The sequence below is a fragment of the Pristis pectinata genome, chromosome 8, assembly GCF_009764475.1.
Source record: "Pristis pectinata isolate sPriPec2 chromosome 8, sPriPec2.1.pri, whole genome shotgun sequence".
NCBI lineage: Eukaryota > Metazoa > Chordata > Chondrichthyes > Rhinopristiformes > Pristidae > Pristis > Pristis pectinata.
Genome location: NC_067412.1, coordinates 52,489,817 through 52,513,120, shown reverse-complemented (window position 1 = coordinate 52,513,120; position 23,304 = coordinate 52,489,817). Strand labels below are relative to the sequence as shown.

General features: G+C 43.6%; 1 protein-coding gene across 1 annotated transcript; it reads right to left on the bottom strand.

Annotated features, from left to right (window-relative positions):
- Window positions 1-8,597: 8,597 nt before the first annotated feature.
- On the bottom strand, window positions 8,598-22,445 carry LOC127573697 (interferon-inducible GTPase 5-like). The gene is made up of 3 exons (XM_052022132.1): window positions 22,228-22,445; window positions 17,402-17,545; window positions 8,598-13,757 (listed from the first exon to the last, which is right to left on the bottom strand). Exons 2-3 carry the CDS (start codon window positions 17,419-17,421, stop codon window positions 12,557-12,559), a joined length of 1,221 nt encoding a protein of 406 aa, XP_051878092.1. The 5' UTR covers window positions 17,422-17,545; window positions 22,228-22,445; the 3' UTR covers window positions 8,598-12,556.
- Window positions 22,446-23,304: the final 859 nt, after the last annotated feature.

Genomic DNA, 23,304 nt, shown 5'->3' with positions numbered 1-23,304 from the left:
CAATCAGAGACATTTTCCCAGGGCAAAAATAACTAACACGAGGGGGCATAATTTTAAGGTGATTGGAGGAAGGTATCAAGGGGACATCAGAGGTAAGTTTTTTTTTACATAGAGAGTAGTGGTTCTGTGGAACGAACTGCCGGCACAGGTTGTGCGGGCAGATACATTAGGGACATTTAAGAGACTCTTAGATAGCCACATGAATGATCGAAAAATGGAGGGCTATGTGGGAGGGTAGGGTTAGATAGATCTTAGAGCAGGCTGAAATGTCATTCTGGTAGGTGAGCTGTCAGGTGTTTGTCCTGGACTGCTGTATTGAGCTAACAACCCAGAGACACGAGTTCAATTCTGTGTTTAATAGAAACAATTACTACACTTTGCTGGCTTCAGTACTCATCTCGTGTACACAGGACAAGGGCGATGATCCTTGGAGAAGCATTGACATTTGCACTGACTACACCAGACAGTGAGAGGGAGCTGGGTAGGTGTCAATTAGGCCAGAGAATACATACAACTGAAAGTTAAGAGAATCATTAACGGACAATGAGTCCCTGTGACATCCTCAATCTGCATGAATCAGCTGTGGGGATAGATATTTTCCCAAAGTTTCACCCAATTAAGCAAATGATGTTTTTTTTCTGCTTTTGCCTCATCCAGGGATGTGTGTGGCTAACAGAGGCATATAACTGGTTCGTGGACAGTTCTCTCAGTTCTGCTTTATTCCTTGGATGTTTGTGAGGAGGGCACTGCAGAATGCATATGACTTGTCTCGTCCAAATCTCTGCAGAATATGTATGACCTGTCGCACCTCTTGACCACTGCATGAGGTGTAAGTGTAAGTGCACACCCACCACCAACCCCTCCCCTGCTCCTCTCTGATACTACCATTGCTGAATTTGCACGGAACCTGTCAAGGTTAGGAAAACTCTCTCAATTGTGTGCAAGACCCTAATTGTTGTGTCTGAGGTGTTCTCACCATTGCTCTACATTGTACAGGTGTGACCATACTAGATTCTGCACAGAAGCACTCACGAGAGACACTTTCTGGTTTATCTGGAAATTGAAAATGGATTATGCCCACAGAAAAACAGAGTAATAATCTAGCCAAATTTGCCCTCACCCAATTGCCACCTTTGTATGTGACTGCATCAACCTCTGTGTGGACCCAAGTATCACCATGTGCTGGTTCTACTTCCCTCAGGGTGGGTACAGACAGATTGCCGTAGCACATTCCATTCAGTTGGAACGTGCCATACACAGAGAAGCCTGTACAGAAAAACACATTTGAGCACAGTGATATGCTTGGAATGTAGATGATAGATCCTGATCAATGTTACCTAGGATTCCACTTGTGATCTCATCCATTTCCTATGCCCTTACTCTTATCCCCTCTCCTATTGGACAGAGGTAGGATCGTTCACCTAGTCCTCACCTTCCATCACGCAATTCTCCGTATTCAACAGATCATTATCTGCACTTTGTGCTACCTTAAATAGCGATTCAACCACAAGACAGATCTTCCCTTCTCCTTCCATTTCAACATTTCACAGGGACTAATCCCTCCTTGAATCCCTGGTCCACTTTTCCTTTCCCACCATCCAATCCCCTTCTTATGATGATTTCCCTTGCAACTGCAATCTATGCAACACTTGTCCTTTGACCCCTTCCTTTCTCATCACCCAGTGAACCAAGCAGTCTTTCCAGGTGAAGCAGTGATTCACTTGCACTTCTACGAATCTAATGTTCTGCATTCAGTTTTCAAAGTGTCGCATCTCTACATTGGCGGAAACAAATGCAAATTAGGTGAACACTTTTCAGTCTGCTGGAGTGACTGAGCTTCCCTAACCTGTCAATTTAATTCCTGTCCCACTCCCACTATGACCTATCGGTCTGCAGCCCCCTTCTCTGTTACAATGGGGCCGAATAGAAGCTTGAAGAACAGCAATTCATCTTCCGGCTGGGCACATTGCAGCCTTTTGGACACAATACTGAATTTTACAATTTCCAGTAATTTGATTTCTCGGTCTGCATCTGTCGTCTATTCATGATATTAGCTCAACTTGTTTGTTTCCACACCCCGAAATTTCTTTCTAGTTCTGGGAATGTAGAGCATGCCCAGCCTGAAGGACCGGACAAGTCTTCCTGCTATGTATTTTGCTAATTCCTGCATTGCTTGTAGGATTTTTGAGCCAGGAGGTGGAGCAGCATTTCTGATTGACTAATTGTGAAACACATCAGCCAATAAAAAGAAGTAAGGCTCCAGCAGAGTGGCCACTGTGAGAGTGGGCTGGTGTTTGAGTGGTAAATGAAGAGTCTTTGGCTTGTGATGCTTCATTGAGAGGAGGCTGAGCAGAAATGCAGATAAAGTTCTTTAAATTTTCCTTTTCGTCTTCGAGCAGTCAGGATGGCAATTAGGGCAGCGGCGTGCTCCTCCTGCAGGAGGTTGGGAAATCAGGGAGATTTCCAGTGACCCTGAGGACAACAGCTGTAGGAAGTGTGCCTAGCTGCAGCTCATGGCTGAACATGAAGGAGCTGGAGCTGGACCTGGTTCTGGAATTGGAGCTGGAAGTACTCAGGATCATTTGAAATGTTGAGACTATCACAGATAGGACTTTTAGCAATATGGTCACACTTAAGGTATAGGCAGGAAGTAGTTGGGTGACCACAAGGAAAGGTAAGTTGGTAAATTGATTTATTATTGTCACATGTACCAAGATACAGTGAAAAACTCTGTTTTGCATGCCATCCATACAGATCATTGCATTACAACAGTGCATTGAAGTAGTACAAGGGAAACCAGTAACAGAATGCAGAATAACGTGGTACATTTACAGAGAAAGTATAGTGCAGGCGGACAATAATGCGCAATGGCAAAATGAGGTAGATTGTGAGATCAAGACATCTGATCATACGCTCATGGACCATTCAATACTCAATATTCAAAACAGCGAGATAGGAGCTGTCCTTGAGCCTGGTGGTACGTGCTTTCAGGCTTTTGTACCTTCTGTCCGATAGGAAGGGAAAGAAAGATTGTCTGGGGTGGGTGGGGTCTTTTATTATGATGGCTGCTTTACTGAGGCAGCGAAGTGTAGATGGATACCACGGAGAGGAGGTCGGTTTCCATAATGTGTTGAGCTATGTCCACAACTCTCTGCAGTTTCTTGAAGTTATAGGCAGAGCAGTTGCCATACTCAGCCATGATGCATCCAGATAGAATGCCTTCTATGGTGCATCAATAAAATTGGTAAAGGTCAAAGGGGATTTGCCAAATTCTGTTACCCTCCTGAGGAAATAGAAGCTCTGGTGAGCTTTCTTGGCCGTGGCATCTCCGTACTTGGACCAGGACAGTCTATTGGTGATGTTCACTCCTAGGAACTTGAAGCTTTCAAACCTCTCAACTTCAACATCATTGATGTAAACAGAAGTGTGTGTACAGCCCCCTTCCTGTATTCAATGACCAGCTCTTTTGATTTGCTGATGTTAAGGGAAATATTGTTGTCATGACATCATGCCATTAGGCTATCTCCTTCCTGTACTCTGACTCATCATTATTTGAGATTTGTCTCACTATGGTGGTGCCATCTGCAAACTTGTAGATGCATATACAACAGAATCTGGCCACGCAGTCATGAGTGTAAAGGCAGTAGAGTAGCCGACTGAGAGCGCAGCCTTGTGGGCACCAGTATTGAGGATTATTGTGGCAAAGTTGTTGCTGGATATCCTTACTGATTGCACTCTGTTAGTCAGGAATTCAAGGATCCAGTTGCAGAGGGAGGTGTTGAGCGCCAAGTCTAGGCATTTGAAGATGAGTTTGCTTGGAATCACAGTATTGAAACCAGAGCTGTAATCATTAAACAATAGTCTAATGTAGTTGTCTTTACTGTTCACATGCTCCCGAGATGAATGTAGGGTGAGGAAGATGGAATCTGCTGTGGCCCTATTCCAGCGGTGGGTGAATTGCAGTTGGTCTAGGTCATCTGGGAGTCTGGTGTTGATGTGTGCTATGACCATCCTCTTGAAACACTTCATGATTGTGGATGTCAGAGCCACCGGGATGATCACATTGTTGGGATTGTACTTTAGACCCCCAAATAGTCAATGGGAATTCAAAGTACAAATATGCAGCAAGAGATTGTGGAGAGTTGCAAAAATTGTAGGGTTGTCATTGTAGGGGATTTTAACTTTCCTAACATTGACTGAAACTGCCATACTGTTAAAGGGCTTAGATGGAGTGGAATTTGTGAAGTTCATTCAGGAATGTTTCCTCAGGCAATATGTAGAGGGCCCGAGGGGAGAGGGCAAAGCTTGACTTACTCTTGGGTAATAGGGCAGGACATGTGACTCAGGTGACAGTAGGGGAAGAATTTGGTACAGTGACCATAGTTCTACTGGTTTTAAAATAGTTGTGGAAAGGGACAGAACTGCTCCACAGGTTTAAAGTCTAAATTGAGGCAAGGTGAATTTTGATGGTATGAGACAGAAACTTGCAAAGGTTGAGTGGAGTAGGTTGTTTGCTGGTGAAGCCACCTGAGTCAAGTGGAAAGCTTTTAAAGAGGGGATAGTGAGAGCTCAAGGTCTGCATGTTTCTGTCAGAGAGAAGGGCAAGGCTGGTAGGAGTAGGGAACCCTGGATAATGAGGGATATTGAGGTTCTGGTCAGGAAAAAGAAGGAGGAATGGGATAGGTGCAGGCAACTGGGATCAAGTGAATCCTTGGATGTGTACAGGGGATAAAGGAGTGTACTCAAGAAGAAATCAGGAGCGTAATAAGGGGGAATAAAATTGCTTTGACAGAGAGGATTAAGGGAAAAAGAGTAACTGGAGAGAGAATAGGGCAACTCAGACACCAAAGTGAACAAAGTGGAGTTGCAGAAGGTGGGACTGGTCCTTAATGAATATTTCTCCAATGTGTTTACAGTGGAAAAAGAAAAAGACATTGGAACAAGGAAATTCAATGGGCAGGTCTTTGGTATAATCTACATTACAGTAGAGTTGGTGCTGGATGTCTTAAAATGTAGGAAGGTGGACAACTCTCCAGGGCCTGACCAAGTATATCGAAGAACACTGTCAGAGGATAGAGAAGAATTTGGGGAAGCCCTGGCTGAGATATTTTCATCATCGTTTGCCATGGATGAGGTGCCGGGAGACTGGAGAGCAACAAATGTTTTACCTTTATCGAAGAAGGGCTGGAAAGAAAATCTTGGGAACTACAGACCAGTAAGTCTAATATCTGTGGTAGATAAATTACTGGAGAGTATTCTGAGTAATAAGGTATACACACATCCGGAAAGACAAGGGTTGATTAGGGGTAGTCAGCACATCTTTGTGTGTGGAAGATCATGTCTTATGAACTTGATTGTTTTTGATGATGTAACCAAGAATGTTACATCATCAAGAATGATGGCAGGGTGATAGACGTGGTCTACATGGACTTCACTACAGTCTTTGATAAGGTTCCACATATCGTAGGCTGCTCTGAAGGATTAGACTGCATGGAATCCAGGGAGAGCTGGCTAATTGGATACACAATTGGTTTGATGGTAGGAAGCAGAGGGTGATGGTGGAAGGTTGCTTGTCAGACTGCAGGCCCGTGACTAGTGTAGTGGCTCAAGGATTGGTGCTGGGCCCGTTGTAGTTTGTCATTTATAGCGAAAATTTGAATAAGAATGTACAAGATATGGTTAGTAAGTTTTCAGATGACTCTCAGATAGTTTGTATCGTGGACAGTCAAAAATGTTATTAAAAAAAATTACAGGGGGATCTTGTTCAGCTGAATAAGTAGGCCTCTGAATGGCTAATTGACTTTAATTCAGACAATTGTGAGGTGTTGTATTTTGGAAAGTCAAATCAAGGTAAGACTTTCACAGTGAATGTTAGGGCCCTGGGGACTATTGTAGAACATAGTACAAGTACATGGAGACCTTGGAGTACAAGTACATATTTCACTGAAGCAGAGTCCCAGGTAGACAGGGTGGTGAAGAGACTTTTTGCACACTTGGCTTCATCAGTCAGCGAACTGAGTTTAGAAGTTGTGAGGTCATGGTGCAGTTGTACAAGACACTGTGGAAGCCACACTTGAAGAATTTTGTTCAGTTTCGGTCACCCTGCTACAGGGAAGACATTATGAAACTGGAAGAAGTGCAGAAAATATTTAAAAGGATGTTGCCAGGACTTGAGGGACTCAGTTATAGGGAGAGTTTGGACAGGGTGGGACTTTTTTTCCTTGGTGTATTGGAGACGGAGAGGTGATCTTATGGAGGTGTATAAAATCCTGAGGTGCATAGATAGATGAATACACAAAGTCTTTTCCCCAGGGTTGGGGAATCAAGAACTTGAGGGCACAGGTTTAAGGTGAGAGGGGAAAGAATCAATAGAATCTTGAGGGGCAACTTTTTTTACAGAGGGTTGTATGTATGAAGAATGAGCTGTCAGAGGAAATGGATGAGGTAGGTGCAATAACAACTTTTAAAAGACAGTTCATGGTTAGGAAAGGTTTAGAAGGTTATTGGCCAAATATTAGCAGATGGGACTAGCTTGGATGGGCATCTTGGTCAGCATGGACGAGTTGGGCTGAAGGGCTTGTTTCAGTGCTGTATGACTCTATTAGTGTATGATTCTATAATCTTTTGTCTGTGTTTCCACTTTCTAACTCCTCCCATTCACTTACTAAGCAGATAAACTTGTTTACAACTTATTGGCATGGTTACCCTGGTTTTACTCTATCAGCAATATCTCCTCTCTTCCACACTCCCTGCAGCTTAACAAGCTTCTTTTATCTGGTTCCCAGTTATAACGAAGGTGCTGCAAACTTAAATGTTAGCTGTTTCTCCTCCCACAGGTGTGGCCTGAGGAACTGAGTGTTTCCAGCATTTGCTGATTTTACCTTATCAAATTTCTTGCAATCTATCATCTACCGGTTCCCCTTCATCCACAGCACATTTTGAGTTTTCACTGAAGTCCAGTAAATTAGTCAAGTATGATTGCTGAGTCAGTATCTTGCTTTAATTTACTGAAGGATTGCTGGTATTTTCCCTCACAGAAATGCCCGGATTATAGAATGTGATTCACTGCAGGAACATTGAAGCTGGCAGTAAAGTTCAACATTTCTCTAGGACAAACAACTGTCTCCATATTCGAAATGTGTTGAAGCACAATGATTGTTGCAAGTTTAACAATTACAGGTCATCTGCAGTGCTGGTATTTATAGGTCAGAATAAATTGAAGAGACAAATACCAGATTGCCTCTACACAGAGGTTTTATTTTGAAATATTTGTTCTTAATCAAAGTCCTTAATAAGCAATGAAAATATCTGTACTTATCTAACTTGTTCAATTCATTTGACCCATTCACAGTAAATTATAGCACAAAGAAACAGAAGAAAATATATCACATCAATAGCATCAATCTGTTGTTCAGACTACAGGTTAATTATCACACATCGTTCTTGTGAAGTGGTGAATGACACTCCCGCATCACTCTTCCCCATGCAACTTTCTGCAGGTCCTTAATTCGTTTCACTTAACTGTCTCTTGCCTCATTCCCAAAGATTTTGCATTACTGGTCCCTGCTGATGATCTATTCTACAACCCAGAAAAAACCCTAACCTTCAATGGATACTGAGTCAATGCCGTTGCTGGAAGTCCACAGCATGTCGAGAAACAAAGGATTGCACATGATTGCAACTGTATCTCTGCCGTTTCCCGTACCTCGGCACTCACCCCCACCACTCCCAGTCCCAACGGGGATAGGGTGCCCTTTGTCGTCACATTTCATCCCACCAGCCTAGGTATCCAACACATCATTCTTCACCACTTCCGCCATCTCCAGCGGGACCTCAGTACCAAACATATCTTCCCCTCCCCACCACTTTATGCCTTTTGCAGGGACCGCTCTCTCCATGACTCCCTTGTTCACTCCTCCCCCAACCCATCCTGCTATAACCCTAGGAACTTTCCACTGCCCCTGCCATTGGTGCAACACCTGCCTATACACCACATCCATCACCCCCATCCAGGGACCCAAACAGTCCTTTCAGGTGAAACAGAGATTCACCTGCACCTCCCTTAACATCACCTACTGCATTCGGTACTCCACGTGTGGCCTCCTCTACGCTGATGAGACCAAACACAGACTAGTTGGCCATTTCACAGAACACCTGCACTCTGTCCGTAACCGTGATGTGCATCTCCCCGTTGTCAGTCACTTCGACACCCCCTCCCACACGACTACTGACATGTCTGTCCTCGGCCTCCTCCACTGCCAGGAGAATTCCAAAGCAAACTGGAGGAATTGTACCTCATTTTCCATCTTGGAAACTTGCAGCCTAATGGCATGAACATTGAATTTTCCCACTTTAAGTAACACCCCCGCCCCCACCATGCTTCTTCTCTTCTTCGCTTTCCTAGCCTAGCTCTTTTTATACCCTTTTTTCCCCTTGTCTCCTTCCCTTTGACCCATCCCCCAGTGGATCTGCTCTCCCCTCTTCCCCACACCTACCTATCACTATCTCTAACCTGCATCTACCTATCACCACATTGTGCCCACCCCGCTTCCCCTCTCTAGTCCACCTATCACTGCTCTGCTTTTCCCTCCTATATATTGGGCTTCCACTTTTCCTATCTTCGGTCCTGAAGAAGGGTCCTGACCCAAAACATTGACCACCTGCTTTTCTCCATGCATGCTGCCTGGTTTGCTGAGTTCCTCCAGGATCACGGGTTTTTCAGTCCATAGAGTGTGTTGTGTATGCATTTGATGACTTACTTGGGGGTGCTGGTAATTCCATGGGACAGTGGTTGAGCCATTCCTGCTGTTTCTGGTCACAACTTCTTGTTAGGTTGGCAACAATATTGACTCCATTAGAAACATGACATATATGCTTGGTGACTGATGGTTGTCAGCACGATGCACTCTAACTTATGTCTGGACACTGCAAGGAACAGCTGAAGCTTCAATGAAAACTTCCAGTTGCATTCAATTATATCAAACCACTTTCACTTTGAGTAAATCCAAGAATTTTGGGTTTGGCAGCAAAACATTCATTTTCTTGTAGAAATTTCAGACAGACGTTGTTGTCTGTGTAGATAATTATGAACTATGGATCTGCACATTTGGAAGGAATACACCAAGTTCCACAAGGAACATGTCATTTCCCCTTGTAAATGTCAGGAATTTCAGAAATTCTACACAAGCATGGAGATGAAGAATCTCTACATGTAGGTCAGCAGCTGTGAATTCTGGCAGTTCCCCAACAACTACACTGGTGAATCTATGCAGTGCATCTGCCCTAGGTTAGACCTGGTCTGGGAGCATTGACTCTATTCACTTTCACTAAGGAAATAGCTGTGAGAGGCCAAAGTATTTCCATTTAATTAATTGAATTTACTTAAATTCTTTTCTTCGATACTTACTTGTTGTTTTTGCTTTTGTGCTTTATAAATTTGTTTTCAATAGTTTGCTGCATTTTTACACTTCTACGATGCCTTTTAATAGATGGTAATACCATTTAATATACCTTAAACCTGTGACAGTCAGCTAAGAGATGTGACTGACCCATCTGCCAGTTGCTTTCAATATATACCGTGCTGTGTGAAAGGATTATACAGTATATGTAGAAGACTTGCCTCTACTCTGGGCATCACCAATTGGCAGCAATTTCTATGAGGCTGTTTTTCATTGGAGAACATGCATAAGATAAACATTGGTCAGTGACTGTTGCTGGTACAACTTCAGCCCATTGTAAAACTCAGTAGTTACTTTTCACTGGATTATGGATTGGTCCCTTTCTTTATTCAATTTATGTGACTGCGGATTACCTTTTTCTCAGAGAAGAGGGTACTTCTTCCATACTATACCTACCTTTGCTGTGGCTGTTCAGTTAATTTCCCAATCAACCATTTGGTTATGAAATGGAAGGTGTTGGTGATTGATGAGTCTGAAAGGTATCAGCTGTGTTCATTACTCTGCTTTCTACATCTGAAGCATTTGCAATGCCAGTTTTCTTTTTGATATTCCAAAAGATACAGACCTTGGTCACACTGCTTTACAACACTCATATTCTCATTGGAGAACACTCATCAGCGTCGTTAAGGTCAATATGCATCAGGGTCCGTCATATCTAGCAGATTATTCATTGTCATATCGGTAATACACCCCTTCCTTTACATACTTTCACCTCCAAACACACCTTCTCCAGAGTCAACCACTAACAATCCAGAACCAATAGTGATTAAAAGCAAAAAAAAAGAGCAATATAATATCTAGACTGCAAGTAATCTGATAGGTGTTTGATCGTCCGCACAGACTCAGTGGACCAAAGGGTTTATTTCCAAGCTGGATATCTCCGTGACTCTGGATGGGTTCCTGTTGACTGAGGCATGCAATAATTTAACTTTGATTGCAATTTATTAGGTAATAATCCAACCAAGGACAACATAATAAATACAAACAGGTATCCAATGGCACTTGGCGCCAGGATTTATGCTTCTGAGTTGCGACAGGGATCTGCTCCTCTTCCCTCTTCCTGTTTTCTGCTGTCTTCTTTTGACTTCTTGCAGGTCTGCCAGTGATGTCCAGAGTCTTTTTATTTCCCATTCTCACAGCTCTTTTTCTTTTATCATGGGATCTCTCTTGGAGTGATAGCAGTTTAATTCCAGCTATGTCCCACATTCGGATCTTTTCATCTAGCCTCTCTCCAAGGTCACCGCCTGATCCTCTGCCCTCAACTAGCTTTCCTTATTACACACATACTTCTAATTATTTCTTATCTGTGTTTGTACTCCATTAATCCACTTACGCACATTCCACATCAATGTATCATTCGATGGGCACATCGCCCCCTTACTAAGTCCACTTTAAACACTTCAACTTAGCTTCTTTTCCCATCAGCACCTGCAACTCAATATGCAAGCTATTTGATCAAAGCTTCAATAATACCTTTTAATTACATTCATAACAATGCTCGCGTATATTAACATTAAGCAAAATAATACAAGAACAACCTCAGTAACAACAGAATACATTTGAAACATGTCATTCTTATCAGTAGCTAAGATTCGCCATACTGTATCTTTTATCTGGAGCAGTAGTTGATAGACTTGCTTCCGATTCCCACTCAGAGAGATGCGTTTCCTGTAGATGACTTGTTCTTCACTTATCTGAGAATTACAGGGAATAACGAAAGGAACAGATTTTCAGGCACCTTTCCTCTTCAACGATATTGGAATGGTTTCACATCCAGAGTGAAATGTTCTTACTGGGTGCTCTCTGTCAGGCACACTCAAATGAAGGAGCTGAGATTCAGATGCATTGATGCTGAATGAATTGCTTAGGATGTTTCACAACGAATGAAGAAACATGGAACTTATATTTTCCTTTCCATTTGGTGGCAAATTTATGAGGGACTAAAGCAACAGAGAGAGAGGATAGGTCTGTACAATAGTTTGTTTGATGGTGGGTGCTCTACTTCAGAGATTATTTCTGAGACAGCTGGACGGACTTTGAGTTAATCTGTATCAGGGCATCTATTTAGGAGTGGCAGTCAATGGATAGTCTGAATCGTCCATATAATTGCTGGTCTATCGAGATGTTATTTCTGTATCAAGTGTGACTGCCAGGTCAGGGTGGTCTTTTGTAGAGAGAACTCAAACCATGGGTAAATTCCATGACCATTGCTAACCTAGAGTCTGTCACTGTCTTGGCTTCTCCATTATCTCATTATCTGATGTTCCTGCTTGACAAGCAAATGAAGACTGAATGGAAATGCAGAGAATGTATCCACATCTGGACAGACAATGCTGGGTGCAGCAATGGTCAGAAAGACATGACTTTTCTTGGATGAACTCACACTATGTGTATTTCTTTAGGATTATTGACAGGCTACATAGCATTGGACAATGGACCCAACTGTTGATGGGTGTGGGGATTGGATTTACTGGGCACTGACAATGTGTTAACTCGATCACCTGTTGGGAATACAGCTGGTATGAACAACACTGGAGTTGTACTGTTCCAGTGGAGCTGGTTCTGTTCAAACCAACAGGCCTAAATGTTCCTCTTTCTGTGGCACCAAAAAGTAATTTGCCTTTCTATTGCCCTTTTGTGACCACAGGATCAGGGCTTTACAGCTGTTGAAGGGCTTTTGAGGTGTTCACAGATGTGAGGTGGGAAACACAGCCGCTGGTTTGCACACAGCAAGGTCTCATACACAGCAACCAGGTAATAACCAGACGATCTGCAATGCTGCTGTTGATTGATTGATAGATGAACATTGATCAGGCATCTGGTGATAACTTCAATTAACTTATTCAAAATAGCGTCTCAGATACGTCATATCCCTTGCTTAATCTCACATTCAACTGAGCGGCACTTCTTCAGTAATGCACTAGTGTGTCAAAAGTTTCAAAACCCTGCTGGGAAATGGATGAGAAATATTTCCAAAGATAAATATAGCAAAAGGGAATATTGCTGAGAAGAATTACAGCATGATTTCTCGTTAGACTTCCTCAAAATATTCACCATAGCATGACATGAACTTACTGATCAATGTTTGCGCAGATCAGTTAATTCGTTCCAAACGCTACATTCACCACCCTCTCTGCGCTCTCCGTAAGATCCTTCAGTACATCATTCAGTATTGTGTAGGTCAGGAGAAATGATGATCCTGCTCCAAAAATGGAACCAAGGACTGGGACGAAGTCAAAAGCGAATTCTACAGCTGAAAGGGCAACAACACTAGCACGCATCCCAAACTTCACAATTGTATCTCTGGTTATTTCCCCACGCAGAGGAGATTTTATTTCCGCCTTCAGCTCTTCCACAGGTTTATCTGCCCTGTTGGCCAGTTTTAGAAGAGAATCATCATCCAGACCCAGGCATTTACGGAAAAAGATTATTTGTCCGATCACTATACCAATGTCACAAGCGAAGGAGAGACCTGGAACAGGGACCGCTCCCAGTCCTCCTGAGAGCGTCGCTGACATCCAGATACTTTTCTTCAGCATCTCGCTTTTCTTCCGAACAAATTCCACACTTAGGTTGGGAAGGGACAGGACAAAGATCCTTTTCTTGACATTCGATAGACCACCTTTAAGTGCTTCATTTAACCGACTGAAATCATACTGCTTCGGCTGGAAACTGGATATCAGGAACACTGTGGGATGACGAATCCCCGCCTCTCTCAACCGCTTGATGCAGTCAGTCCGGATTTTGTCCAGTTCTTCTTTTTCATTAATTTCCTTCCTTTCATTCCTCATGGCATAAAGATCACAGTCAATCTTAGAGCGGACAAAATAGAAATTCTTCCCCAGCTTTTTAATCTCTTTCGCAAGATTTGCATCATTTTCCATGAATCGACAAGCTGCGATTATGATGAAGAAATCGAATCTTTTAAATTTCATTTCCTTCAGGTAGTTAGCCACTGAAAATCGTGTAGTTCCGATCCCTGGCAGGTCCCAGTAGCAAACATTGGGAAGATTGGGATGTGGGTATCGGCTTGGCACTTTTGTAGTTTCTGTGGTCCCAACTTCAGCCGCTCCCTTATCGGTGCTCTGAAGCCCTCTCATGGCGTTGATGAAAGTGGATTTTCCTGCACCTGATTGTCCTGTCACTGCGATATTAAGCTCTGTTTTGTCCAGCTCAACGACCTTCCTCTCTAAATAAGGTTTAAGCTTTTCCACCCCACCCTTTTCAAAGTCGGACTTCAGTTTGTTGAGCTCTTCCTGTGTGAAGAATGTGGGGGTCTCAGACTGAGCCGTTTGTTCACTGAAAGGAAACATGTTTCATGATATTTTCCAATTCAAAAAACTTCCACGACACACTATGAAATACCCCAAATATCCTTCTGTAAATCTTTCCCATAGATTAGGTGTAACAGTTTGCTACTGTAATGTTCAGAGGGACAAATATCAGTCAATGTGCATTGACATTGGGTCGCCACCCTTGCTTTAACTAATGTAGTTCGTGGATCTCGATCTCGTGGCACAAAATGCTGCGCGTAAAATGTTCCTGTCCCTCCACACAGCAGAAACGTCACCTTCCTCTGCCAAATTGTACCCTCCATTCACCCATACTGCATCATTGTGTCACCTCCCCTTAATCCAACAAGGCCACCCTGCGATTGCCTCGCTGAACTTTCCAGGTTCAGATGTCGGGGTCAAGTTGGTCAAGGGATATTTGGATGGAAACCAGAAACCCCGCGTTTGTGAGGATGCTCCTACACTGTTGGCGGGCTGGAGAAGAGGAGAGGTTAACAGAGGTTCTCATACGGGGAATGTATGTTGTCTGTAATGTGGCACAACAATGGTGATAGGAAATGCTGACGTCAGATCAGGCATGCAATAAACAGAGCTCGGCCATTTCATAAGAAACGAATTGATTGGAAATTCTACAGTCTCAGTCCATCAGTCGATGATAGTTCACAGTTAAATATCTGATAGAAGGAGGAAGAGGCCACAACACCTTGCCCATCCTCAACCATTGATAGTCCACAAGACGAGGTTGAAACATTCACAAGTCAATCAGAAGGTCCGCACCGTCACACTAACTAGTATTCAGACACTTCAACTCACTTCACAGGAGCTCCAACACAGACATCGAACTGAAAAAGTGGAACTTTACCCAGGAGTGACAAGTCCAATCCGGGTAACGACTGCCAAATCAGTCGACTCTCTGGCATCAACAAACTGATGGGATATGTCATCGTTATGTCTCTCAAGTGATACTTATTCACCAGTTCACCTGGGCCCAATTTGGGTTCTGCCTAGAGAATTAACCTCCAAACGTCATTGTCATCTTGTTCCATAGATGGACCAAAAGAGCAGAATTCCAGGGGTCAGGAGACTGCCTTTATTCCAGAAACAGCATTTGATCGAGTGTGGCAAAGGAAACTTGGTAAAAATGATTCCAGAGGGCATTGAGGAGTAGACTCTCCAATGGTTAGAATTGTATCCAGCGTCGAGGTGGATGACTATGATTAATGGTCCTTCATAGTATTATATTTATTTATCTATTTATTGATTGATTGATTGATTATTTATATTTAATTTTCTTCCATATGACATGGGAAGCCATTCAGCCCATCGAGTCTGCTGGATCTCAAGGCGATCACTTTATTCCACTTAATTCACTTAAACTATTCTTTCACACATGCCCATCATCAAACACATCCCTCAATTCTCCTGCCAACCTACTCCACTTGGGACAATTTACTGTGGCCAACTGACCTAATGATCTGCAATTCTTTGGGATATGGAAGGAAATTACGGCAGCAGCAGAAACCCACTTGTTGTCAAGCAGCATGTTCAAACTCCACTGGATCAAACGCAAGCTGCAGGTTATCGCAGATAAGTCTTTCCGGCCCCATGATATCAATGCAGGAGTTCATGAGGACATGTCCCGAGTAAAACCATTTTCAAATGTGTCATAGATGACCTTCCATCCATTATAAGATCAGAAGATGGATCTTTGCTGATGATTGCACAATATTCAATTCCATTCACAATGAAATCAAACCAATCCATGCCTCATGTAACAACATGTACAGTGGCACTGCAGGTGGTGTTGTTGTCTCACACCTCCAGTCAACTGGGTTCAATCCTGACCTCTGATGATGTCCGTGTGTGTGCAGTTTGCATGTTCTCCCTGTGAGCATGTTGGTTTCCCACGTGTGCTCCAGTTAAATCTCATATCCCCAAGACGTGCTTGAGGTTAGGTTAATGGGCCACTGGAAATTCCCCTTAGGTTATGTGGCTGGTGGTTAAATCGGGGAGTCGATGGGCATGAAAGAGAGAATAGGTTAGAAGGAAATAAGAGGGTAAATGGTAGAGATAGACTGCTCTGGGAGCAAGGATAGATCCAATGGGTCAAATGGTTCCAGGTGTGATTATGAAAAAGATAAGTATAAATAATAAATATAATTTGGTTGATCTCCCTTGGGCGTCAGAAGCTGAGGGGAGATCTGACAGAGGTTTTATTTTAAATTATGAGAGGTATAGATAGAGTAGACAGTTAGAATCTTTTACCCAGGGTAGAAATGTCAAACACCAGAAGACATGCTTTTAAGGTTAGAGGGGTGAAGTTTAAAGGCAATTTGAGGGGCAAGTTTTTTATGCAGAGAGGGCTAGGTGCCTGGAATGGGTTACCAGGTATTGTAGTGGAAGCAGGCAGTTTGATGGAGTTTAAGAGGCTTTCAGGTAGACACATGGATACGAAAGGAATAGAGGGATATGGATGATACGCAGGAAGAGGACATTTAGTATAAATTGGCATTAGGATCGGCAAAACGTCATGGGCTGAATGGACTGTCCAATGAAGGGTGATACCTGCCTTTGAATGCCTTGATTATAACTCAATTATACTAAGACAAGAGGTGTGATAGCTGTCTCGGGATCTCTATAGCTTGACCGAAACACGCGGCGCCGTATGCATCGGATTTGAGTGACACTTCCTGTCTAAATGTCTGCCTGCCCTTTGTGCGGGGAGAACTCAGGAAGCGATTCTTAGTGAGTGCTGAAGAGAATTCTCCCAGCGGTGCACTGCTAATAAAGGTATTTGTTCGAATCGACCTCGTAGCACTGTGTTACTTACAGCGGACAGAAGGGGAAAATTAATTTCGGGACGACACAATGCTGTACTGTTAGATGTTCTATAATTATATGAAGGTATTAAAGAGCCAGAAAACACTCAAAAACAGGATAATCAAAGTCGAGTAACATTCAAGTGACAGGATGGACCATCTCCAAAGATGGAGAGCCTAACCTCAGACCATTGACATTCAATGACAGTACCATTGCAAATCCCTCACCATTGAATAGAAACTGAGTTGGACCAGACATATGAAAACTGTGGCTAAGAACACAGGTCACAAGGGTCAGAGGCAGGGTGTCCTGCAGCGGGTGGCTCACTTCCTGAAACCCCAAAGGGATCCCACTACCTGCAAGTCAGAAGTCAGTAGCATGCTGGATAACTTCCCATTTCTCTGCAATGTGCAGATTCAACAACACTTAGAAAAGTGGACTGGTAGACCTTATAACACACGAAACATCTCACCCTCCACCACTCCCACACAGAGGCTGTAATTGCCTTGGCCAGTGTGACAATTCCCAACCCCATAACCTCCACAAACAAAGCAAGACAAGAGTTTTAGTGCAGGGGAACACCACGGCCTACAGCTTCCCCTCCAGTGTAGTGCATGCTAACTTGGAAAGATATCTACTATTCCTTTATTCTCATTGCATCTGCACTCGGAGATTTGTGACACAACTCCACAATGGGATCAGATGTATCAGGATTGCTGATGTTCAAGAAGGCAGATACAAGTCACTAGTGAGATAGCTGAGCGCTGAATGTGTACCGTGCTGAGGCAGGAGAAGCGAAGGAGACACAATGTGCGACATGACCAGACTTACCTGGAGCTGGCTCCTCCCATTTCCGATCTCTTGTCTCTCACTGCCCGGCCTGTGTGATAATCCAGTGATTCCAGCACTTCAATGGGGAAATGTTGGGAGCACGGGGTTTTCTTTGTCTTTGGTTGACTGAGTTTTCTTTTCCTTCTAGAGGGAAGTGGAGAGAGTAAGTGGTGGTTCTTTATATGCCAGAAATATATTTAAGGGGGCTGCACAAATCACGCTTCATCAGTGGTGGATAATGTAATAAACTTGAAAAGGCACAACAGCATTCTGTCGAATTGCATTAGTCAGCATGAATGAGGGGTGTGTAAGGTGAGTTGTTTCCTCTTCAGGGTTTCAGGAAAGAAGGAAGTTGTGGATCACAGGACACACAGAGTTGAAAGAGAATAGAAATTGTAAAAGTTAATGGTGTCAGTCAGACACCCTACATCATTCCAGAGTCATCGAGATATACAGCAGCGAAACAAACCCTTCCGCCCAACTCATCCTTGCCTACAAAGATGCAGAATTGAGCTTGTCCCATTTGCTTTCATTTGGCCCATACGCTTCCAAACCTTTCTTATCCATGTATCCTTCTAAATAGCTACTATATGTTGTAACTGTACCCACACTTTACCTCTTTCTCTGGAAGATCGTTCCATATACCCACCAGCCTTTGTGTGAAAGAATTTCCCCTCAGGTCCCTTTTAAATCATTCCCCTCACAATATAATCCCATGCCCTCTAGTTTTAGACTCTGTAACTTTGTAAAAGTGCTGTGACTATCCACCCTTATCTATGAACATCATGATTTTACGTACCTAATCCATGATACATTATCTACCAAATCCACTCAATCGACAGGTTTGTCAACACCTTGTAGTGAGCTGATTGTACCTATTATGCACAGCACCATCTGAACTGTGGCAATGTAACATTAAATTGCGCTGATTCACCTGATGATTTTCAGGATATTGTTGCATCTACAGATTGAATGCACACAGGGTGAAATTATAATTAAAATTAAGAACCTCAGTGACATAGAACATAGAACAGTACTGCACAGAACAGGCCCTTTGGCCCGCAATGTTGTGCCGACACAGCTAATCTCTTCTACCTACAGAATGCCCATATCCCTCTATTTTCCTCTCAATTATGTCCCCATCCAAGCCCCTCTTAAAAGCCCCCAATGAATTTGCCTCCACCACCCTATCAGGCAACACATTCCAGGCATCCACCACTCTCTGAGTAAAAAACGTACCCCTCACGTCTGTTCTGATCCTACCCCCTCTCACCTTAAATGCATGCCCTCTGGTATTGAATTGCTCAATAATGGGAAAAAGATATTGCTTGTCCACTCTATCTCTGCTCCTCATAATTTTATACACTTCCAACAGATCACCTCTCAGCCTCCGCCGCTCCAGAGAAAAGAGCCCAAATTTGTACAGCCTTTCCTGATAGCACATGCTTCCTAATCCAGGCAGCATCCTAGTGAACCTCCTCTGCGCCCTCTCTAAACCCTTAACATCCTTCCTGTAGTGAGGTGACCAGAATTGTACGCAATACTCTAAATGCGGCCTAACCAGAGTTCTATAGAGATGCATCATAACTTCTAGACCCCTGTACTCAATACCTCGATTAATGAAAGCAAGCATTCCATGAGCCTTCTTTACTACTCTATCTACCTGTGTAACCACTTTCAGTGAGCCATGGATTTGCACCCCAAGGTCTGTCTGCTCTTCAACACTGTTAATGGTCTTGCCCTTTAGAGTGTATTGCCTCTTGACATTAGTCCCACCAAGGGGCAACACCTCACATTTATCCAGGTTAAACTCCATCTGCCATTTCTCTGCCTCCATCTGCAACTGATCTATATCACACTGTATCCATCGCCAGTCTTCGACACTATTCACAACTCCACCAATCTTGGTATCATCTGCAAACTTCCTAACCCACACATCAACATGCTCATCCAGGTCATTAATGTACATCACAAACAGCAGAGGTCCCAGTACAGATCCCTGTGGGACACCACTATTCACAGGCCTCCAGCCAGAATAAGTCCCTTCAATTACCACCCTCTGTCTTCTGTGGGCAAGCCAGTTCTGGATCCATACAGTCAATTCTCCCCTGACCCCATGCATCTGAACTTTCTTGAATAACCGATGATGTGGGACCTTGACAAATGCCATATTGAAGTCCATATAGATGACATCCACAGCTCTACCTTCATCAATCTCTCTCATCCCCTTGTCAAAAGACTCATCCAGGTTAGTAAGACATGACTTTCCCCATGCAAAGCCATGCTGGCTTTCCCTAATCAAGCCATTGGATTCCAGATGCTCATATATCCTATCTTGAAGAATTTACTCCAGCAATTTCCCTACAGCTGACGTGAGAGTCACCGGTCTCTATTTCCTTGGATTTTCCCTTGTTCCTTTCTTAGTAGAGGAACAACATTAGCCATTCATCAGTCCTCCGGGACCTCACCCATGGTCAAAGAGGAGACCAAGATACCGGCCAAGACCCCAGCAATTTCCTCTCTCACCTCCCTCAGGAACCTGGGATATATCCCATCGGGCCCTGGGGATTTACCACGTTAATACTGTTCAGGAGACCTAACACGACCTCCTCCTTGACCTCTAAATGCCCTAACATGTTTACTTTGTGAACATGTGACCATTTGTATTATCTTCACACTCGGGGATAAAGCGCCAGAGCTATACGGGGAGGGCTGTAAAAACTGGTGTTCTGAATGTTTGGAGTGAGTTTTCTCTATTGACGCAGTTCTGCCAAACCAGCTGACCACAGACAGACAGACAGACAGACAGACAGACAGACACACACACACACACACACACACACACACACACACACACACACACACACACACACACACACACACACACACTCAAATGCTGCCCCGATCAATGTCTCTACTTAAATCCACTGAACACTATTTCGCGCCATACTGGTGGCAACTGCTCTCAATCCGTTCTTCCAGTTTATGAAAACCAATTATCTGCAGATATGAAATTCTTTTTTAAAAAAACATTAAACACTGAAAACTCTCAGCGGGTGGGGCAGCCTCTGGATCTTCGATCTGAAAACTTAATTCTGCTTCTCTCTCCATTGCTGTCTGACCTGCAGAGTGTTTCCAGCAGTCTTTCTTTATATTTGCTGTGCTAGTCCTGTCCTTACCTGCATTGGTTCTTTGAAAGAAAAGACTCTGTCAGTGAAGGTGCAAAAGGAGCAGAGCTCGGATCCGCTGCGCGTTCAGTGCGCTCTCTCTTTCTCCGTCTCTTTAACTGGATACCATTCACGGGATTGTACAGATTGCAGCACATTATCCATTTAAAGTAATATGTGAGTTCAATTCTTGCCATACGATTTTAATATTTTCATCTTGCCGGTCATGAATGTGCAGAGTGGGGGCAGTTCACTCAGACACAGTGGCGGGGGATCTGTGGGTGATGGGAGCCTTGGTTTCACATATCGGCTTACACTGGGGGTGACTTTCCACGGGGACAGAGGGGCGACAAAGTCTCAACATTTCCTGGCCGTCTTTATTTAGGTTTAACCTTTATTTTGCATTCACTTTAGAATCATAAAATGTTACCGCATAGAAACAGGCCCCTCGGCCAAACTCGTCCATGCCGACCATGGTGTCCATGCGTGTTAGTCTCATTTGTGTTTGGCCCATATCCCTTTAAACCTTTCCTATCCATGTACCTGTCGAAATGCACTTTAATTTGTAATTGCGGCCGCCTCTAACACTTCGTCTGGCAGCGCGTTCGATACACCTACCACCATCTGTGTGAACAAACTTCCCCTCAGTTCCCTTTAAAGCTTTCCCCTCGCAACTTAAACCTTTGCCCTCTTGTTTTAGTCGCCCCTAACCTTGGACAAAGGCTGTGAAAATTCAGTTTATCTTTGACTGTCATGATTTTATATACCTTATCCATGATACATTATCCATCTAATCCACAAATCAGTCAGAATCTTGTCGTGAGGTGGTTATACCCCTTGTTCACAGCACTGACTGATTTGCAGCCCTGTAACATTAATTGCGGTGATTCTCGGAAAGTTGTTGCATCTCCAGATGAAATAGACACTGGATGAAACTTTAAATAAAATTGAGAAACCCGGTGAACATTTTCCTTATTTTCACTCTGGGGAATACAGTACCAGAGATACACCGGGTGGGGGGATGTAAATCAGGAAAACAAACTGATTTTCTGAATGTTTGAAATGAGTTCTTTGTGTTGACGGAAACAACCCTCCCTAAAGCCTGCTTGTGTCGCAAACAACTGTCGATTCCGAGAAAATTCCCTCGCTTGTTTGGCGGTATTTGCTTTTCCTGTTACAGTTTCATTTTCACTCGAACATCGCAGTTCGTGTCGAACAGAACACAGGAATATCGCAATTCGAAACCTGTCCAACTTGGTTTTGCAAGGCAGGTATTTGTTCCGTCCATTCCAGCTGACCACACACACACACACACACACACACACACACACACACACACACACACACACACACACACACACACACACACTTGCTGCCCAGGTCGGTGACTCAATCTAAACCCTTTGAACACGATTCCGCGCTATCTCTCTGGCCACTGCTCACAATCCGTTGTTCCAACTAATGTAAATCAAATTGTCTGCAGCTGCTGGTAATCTGAAATATATAATAAATAAAATGCCAGAAACAGTCAGCGGGTCAGGCAGCATATGGATCTTCGAGCTGAAACCTGTAAACTGCATGTCACCAGACATGCTGCCTGACCTGATGAGTGTATCCAACATTTTACGTTTTATTTGCTGTTCTAGTTCGTGTCCTTACCTGCACTGGTTCTTTGAAGGAGACACCGTCAGTGAAAATCCGCTGGAATCAGAGCTGGGATCCACTGTGTAGTCTGTGCTTCCTCTCTCTCCCTCTCACTGGGTACCTTTCACGGGTTTGGACAGATTGCTGTATATTATCCAACAAGGATAAATTTGCGTGTGAGCTCACTTCTTGCCGGTCGCGAGTGCGAAGAGTGCAGACAGTTCACTCAGATACAGTGACGCTGGAGCTGTGGGAGATGCGACCCTGTGTTTCACATATTGACTTCAACTGGGCGTGACTTTTCACGGGGCCAGAGAGGCGACAAATTACCACCAGTTCTGAGCAGTCTTTATTTAGGTTTATTTTGCATTCATTTTAGAGTCAGAGACTTTTATAGCAGGACCTATCCCGTCCATGATGACAAAGGTGCCTACCTGAGCTAATCCCATCTCTCTGGGTTTGTGTCATATCCCTCTAAACCTTCCCTCTCCATGTATCTGTCTAATCACACTTTAAACATTGAAGGTGTAGCCGCCTCTACCACTTCCTCTGGCAGCCTATTCCATGTACCTACCGCCCTCTGTGTAAAAAAGTTGCCACTCATGTTCCCTTTAATTTTCCCCCTCTCTTAAACCTATGTTCTCCAGTTTTAAACCCTCATGCCCCGAGTGAAGGACTGTGAATACTCACCCTATATATGCCCCTCATGATTTATTTGCCTTCAGAAGGTCACTCCTCGCTCTCTTACACTCAGGGGTGAAAAAAACAGCCTATCCAGTCTCTTTCTTTCATTCTATAATCTGATTTTCTTCCATTATAAACATGCTGAATGTCATCTGGAGATAATTAAAGATGACAGTGAATATCTGACTGATGTCTGGCCCATTCCTTACTCAAAGAAATTGTAAAATATGTCTCTGTCAACAGTGAATAACTACTGAATGACTCAATCGATCCTGTAGCAGAACATAAATATAAGGGAGAACATAAGAAAATAAGAGCAGGGTAGCCCACTCGGCCCCTCAAGCCTGTTCTGCCGTTCAGCATGGTCATATGCGATCTGCCCCAGCCCTCAACTCTTCCTCTGTGTCA

Coding starts and splice junctions, on each gene's coding strand:
- LOC127573697 (XM_052022132.1), bottom strand. CDS start 17,421: ATGGGAGGAGCCAGCTCCAG. Junction 13,758..17,401: donor ATGGGAGGAGCCAGCTCCAG/GTAAGTCTGGTC, acceptor GTTTCCTTTCAG/TGAACAAACGGCTCAGTCTG.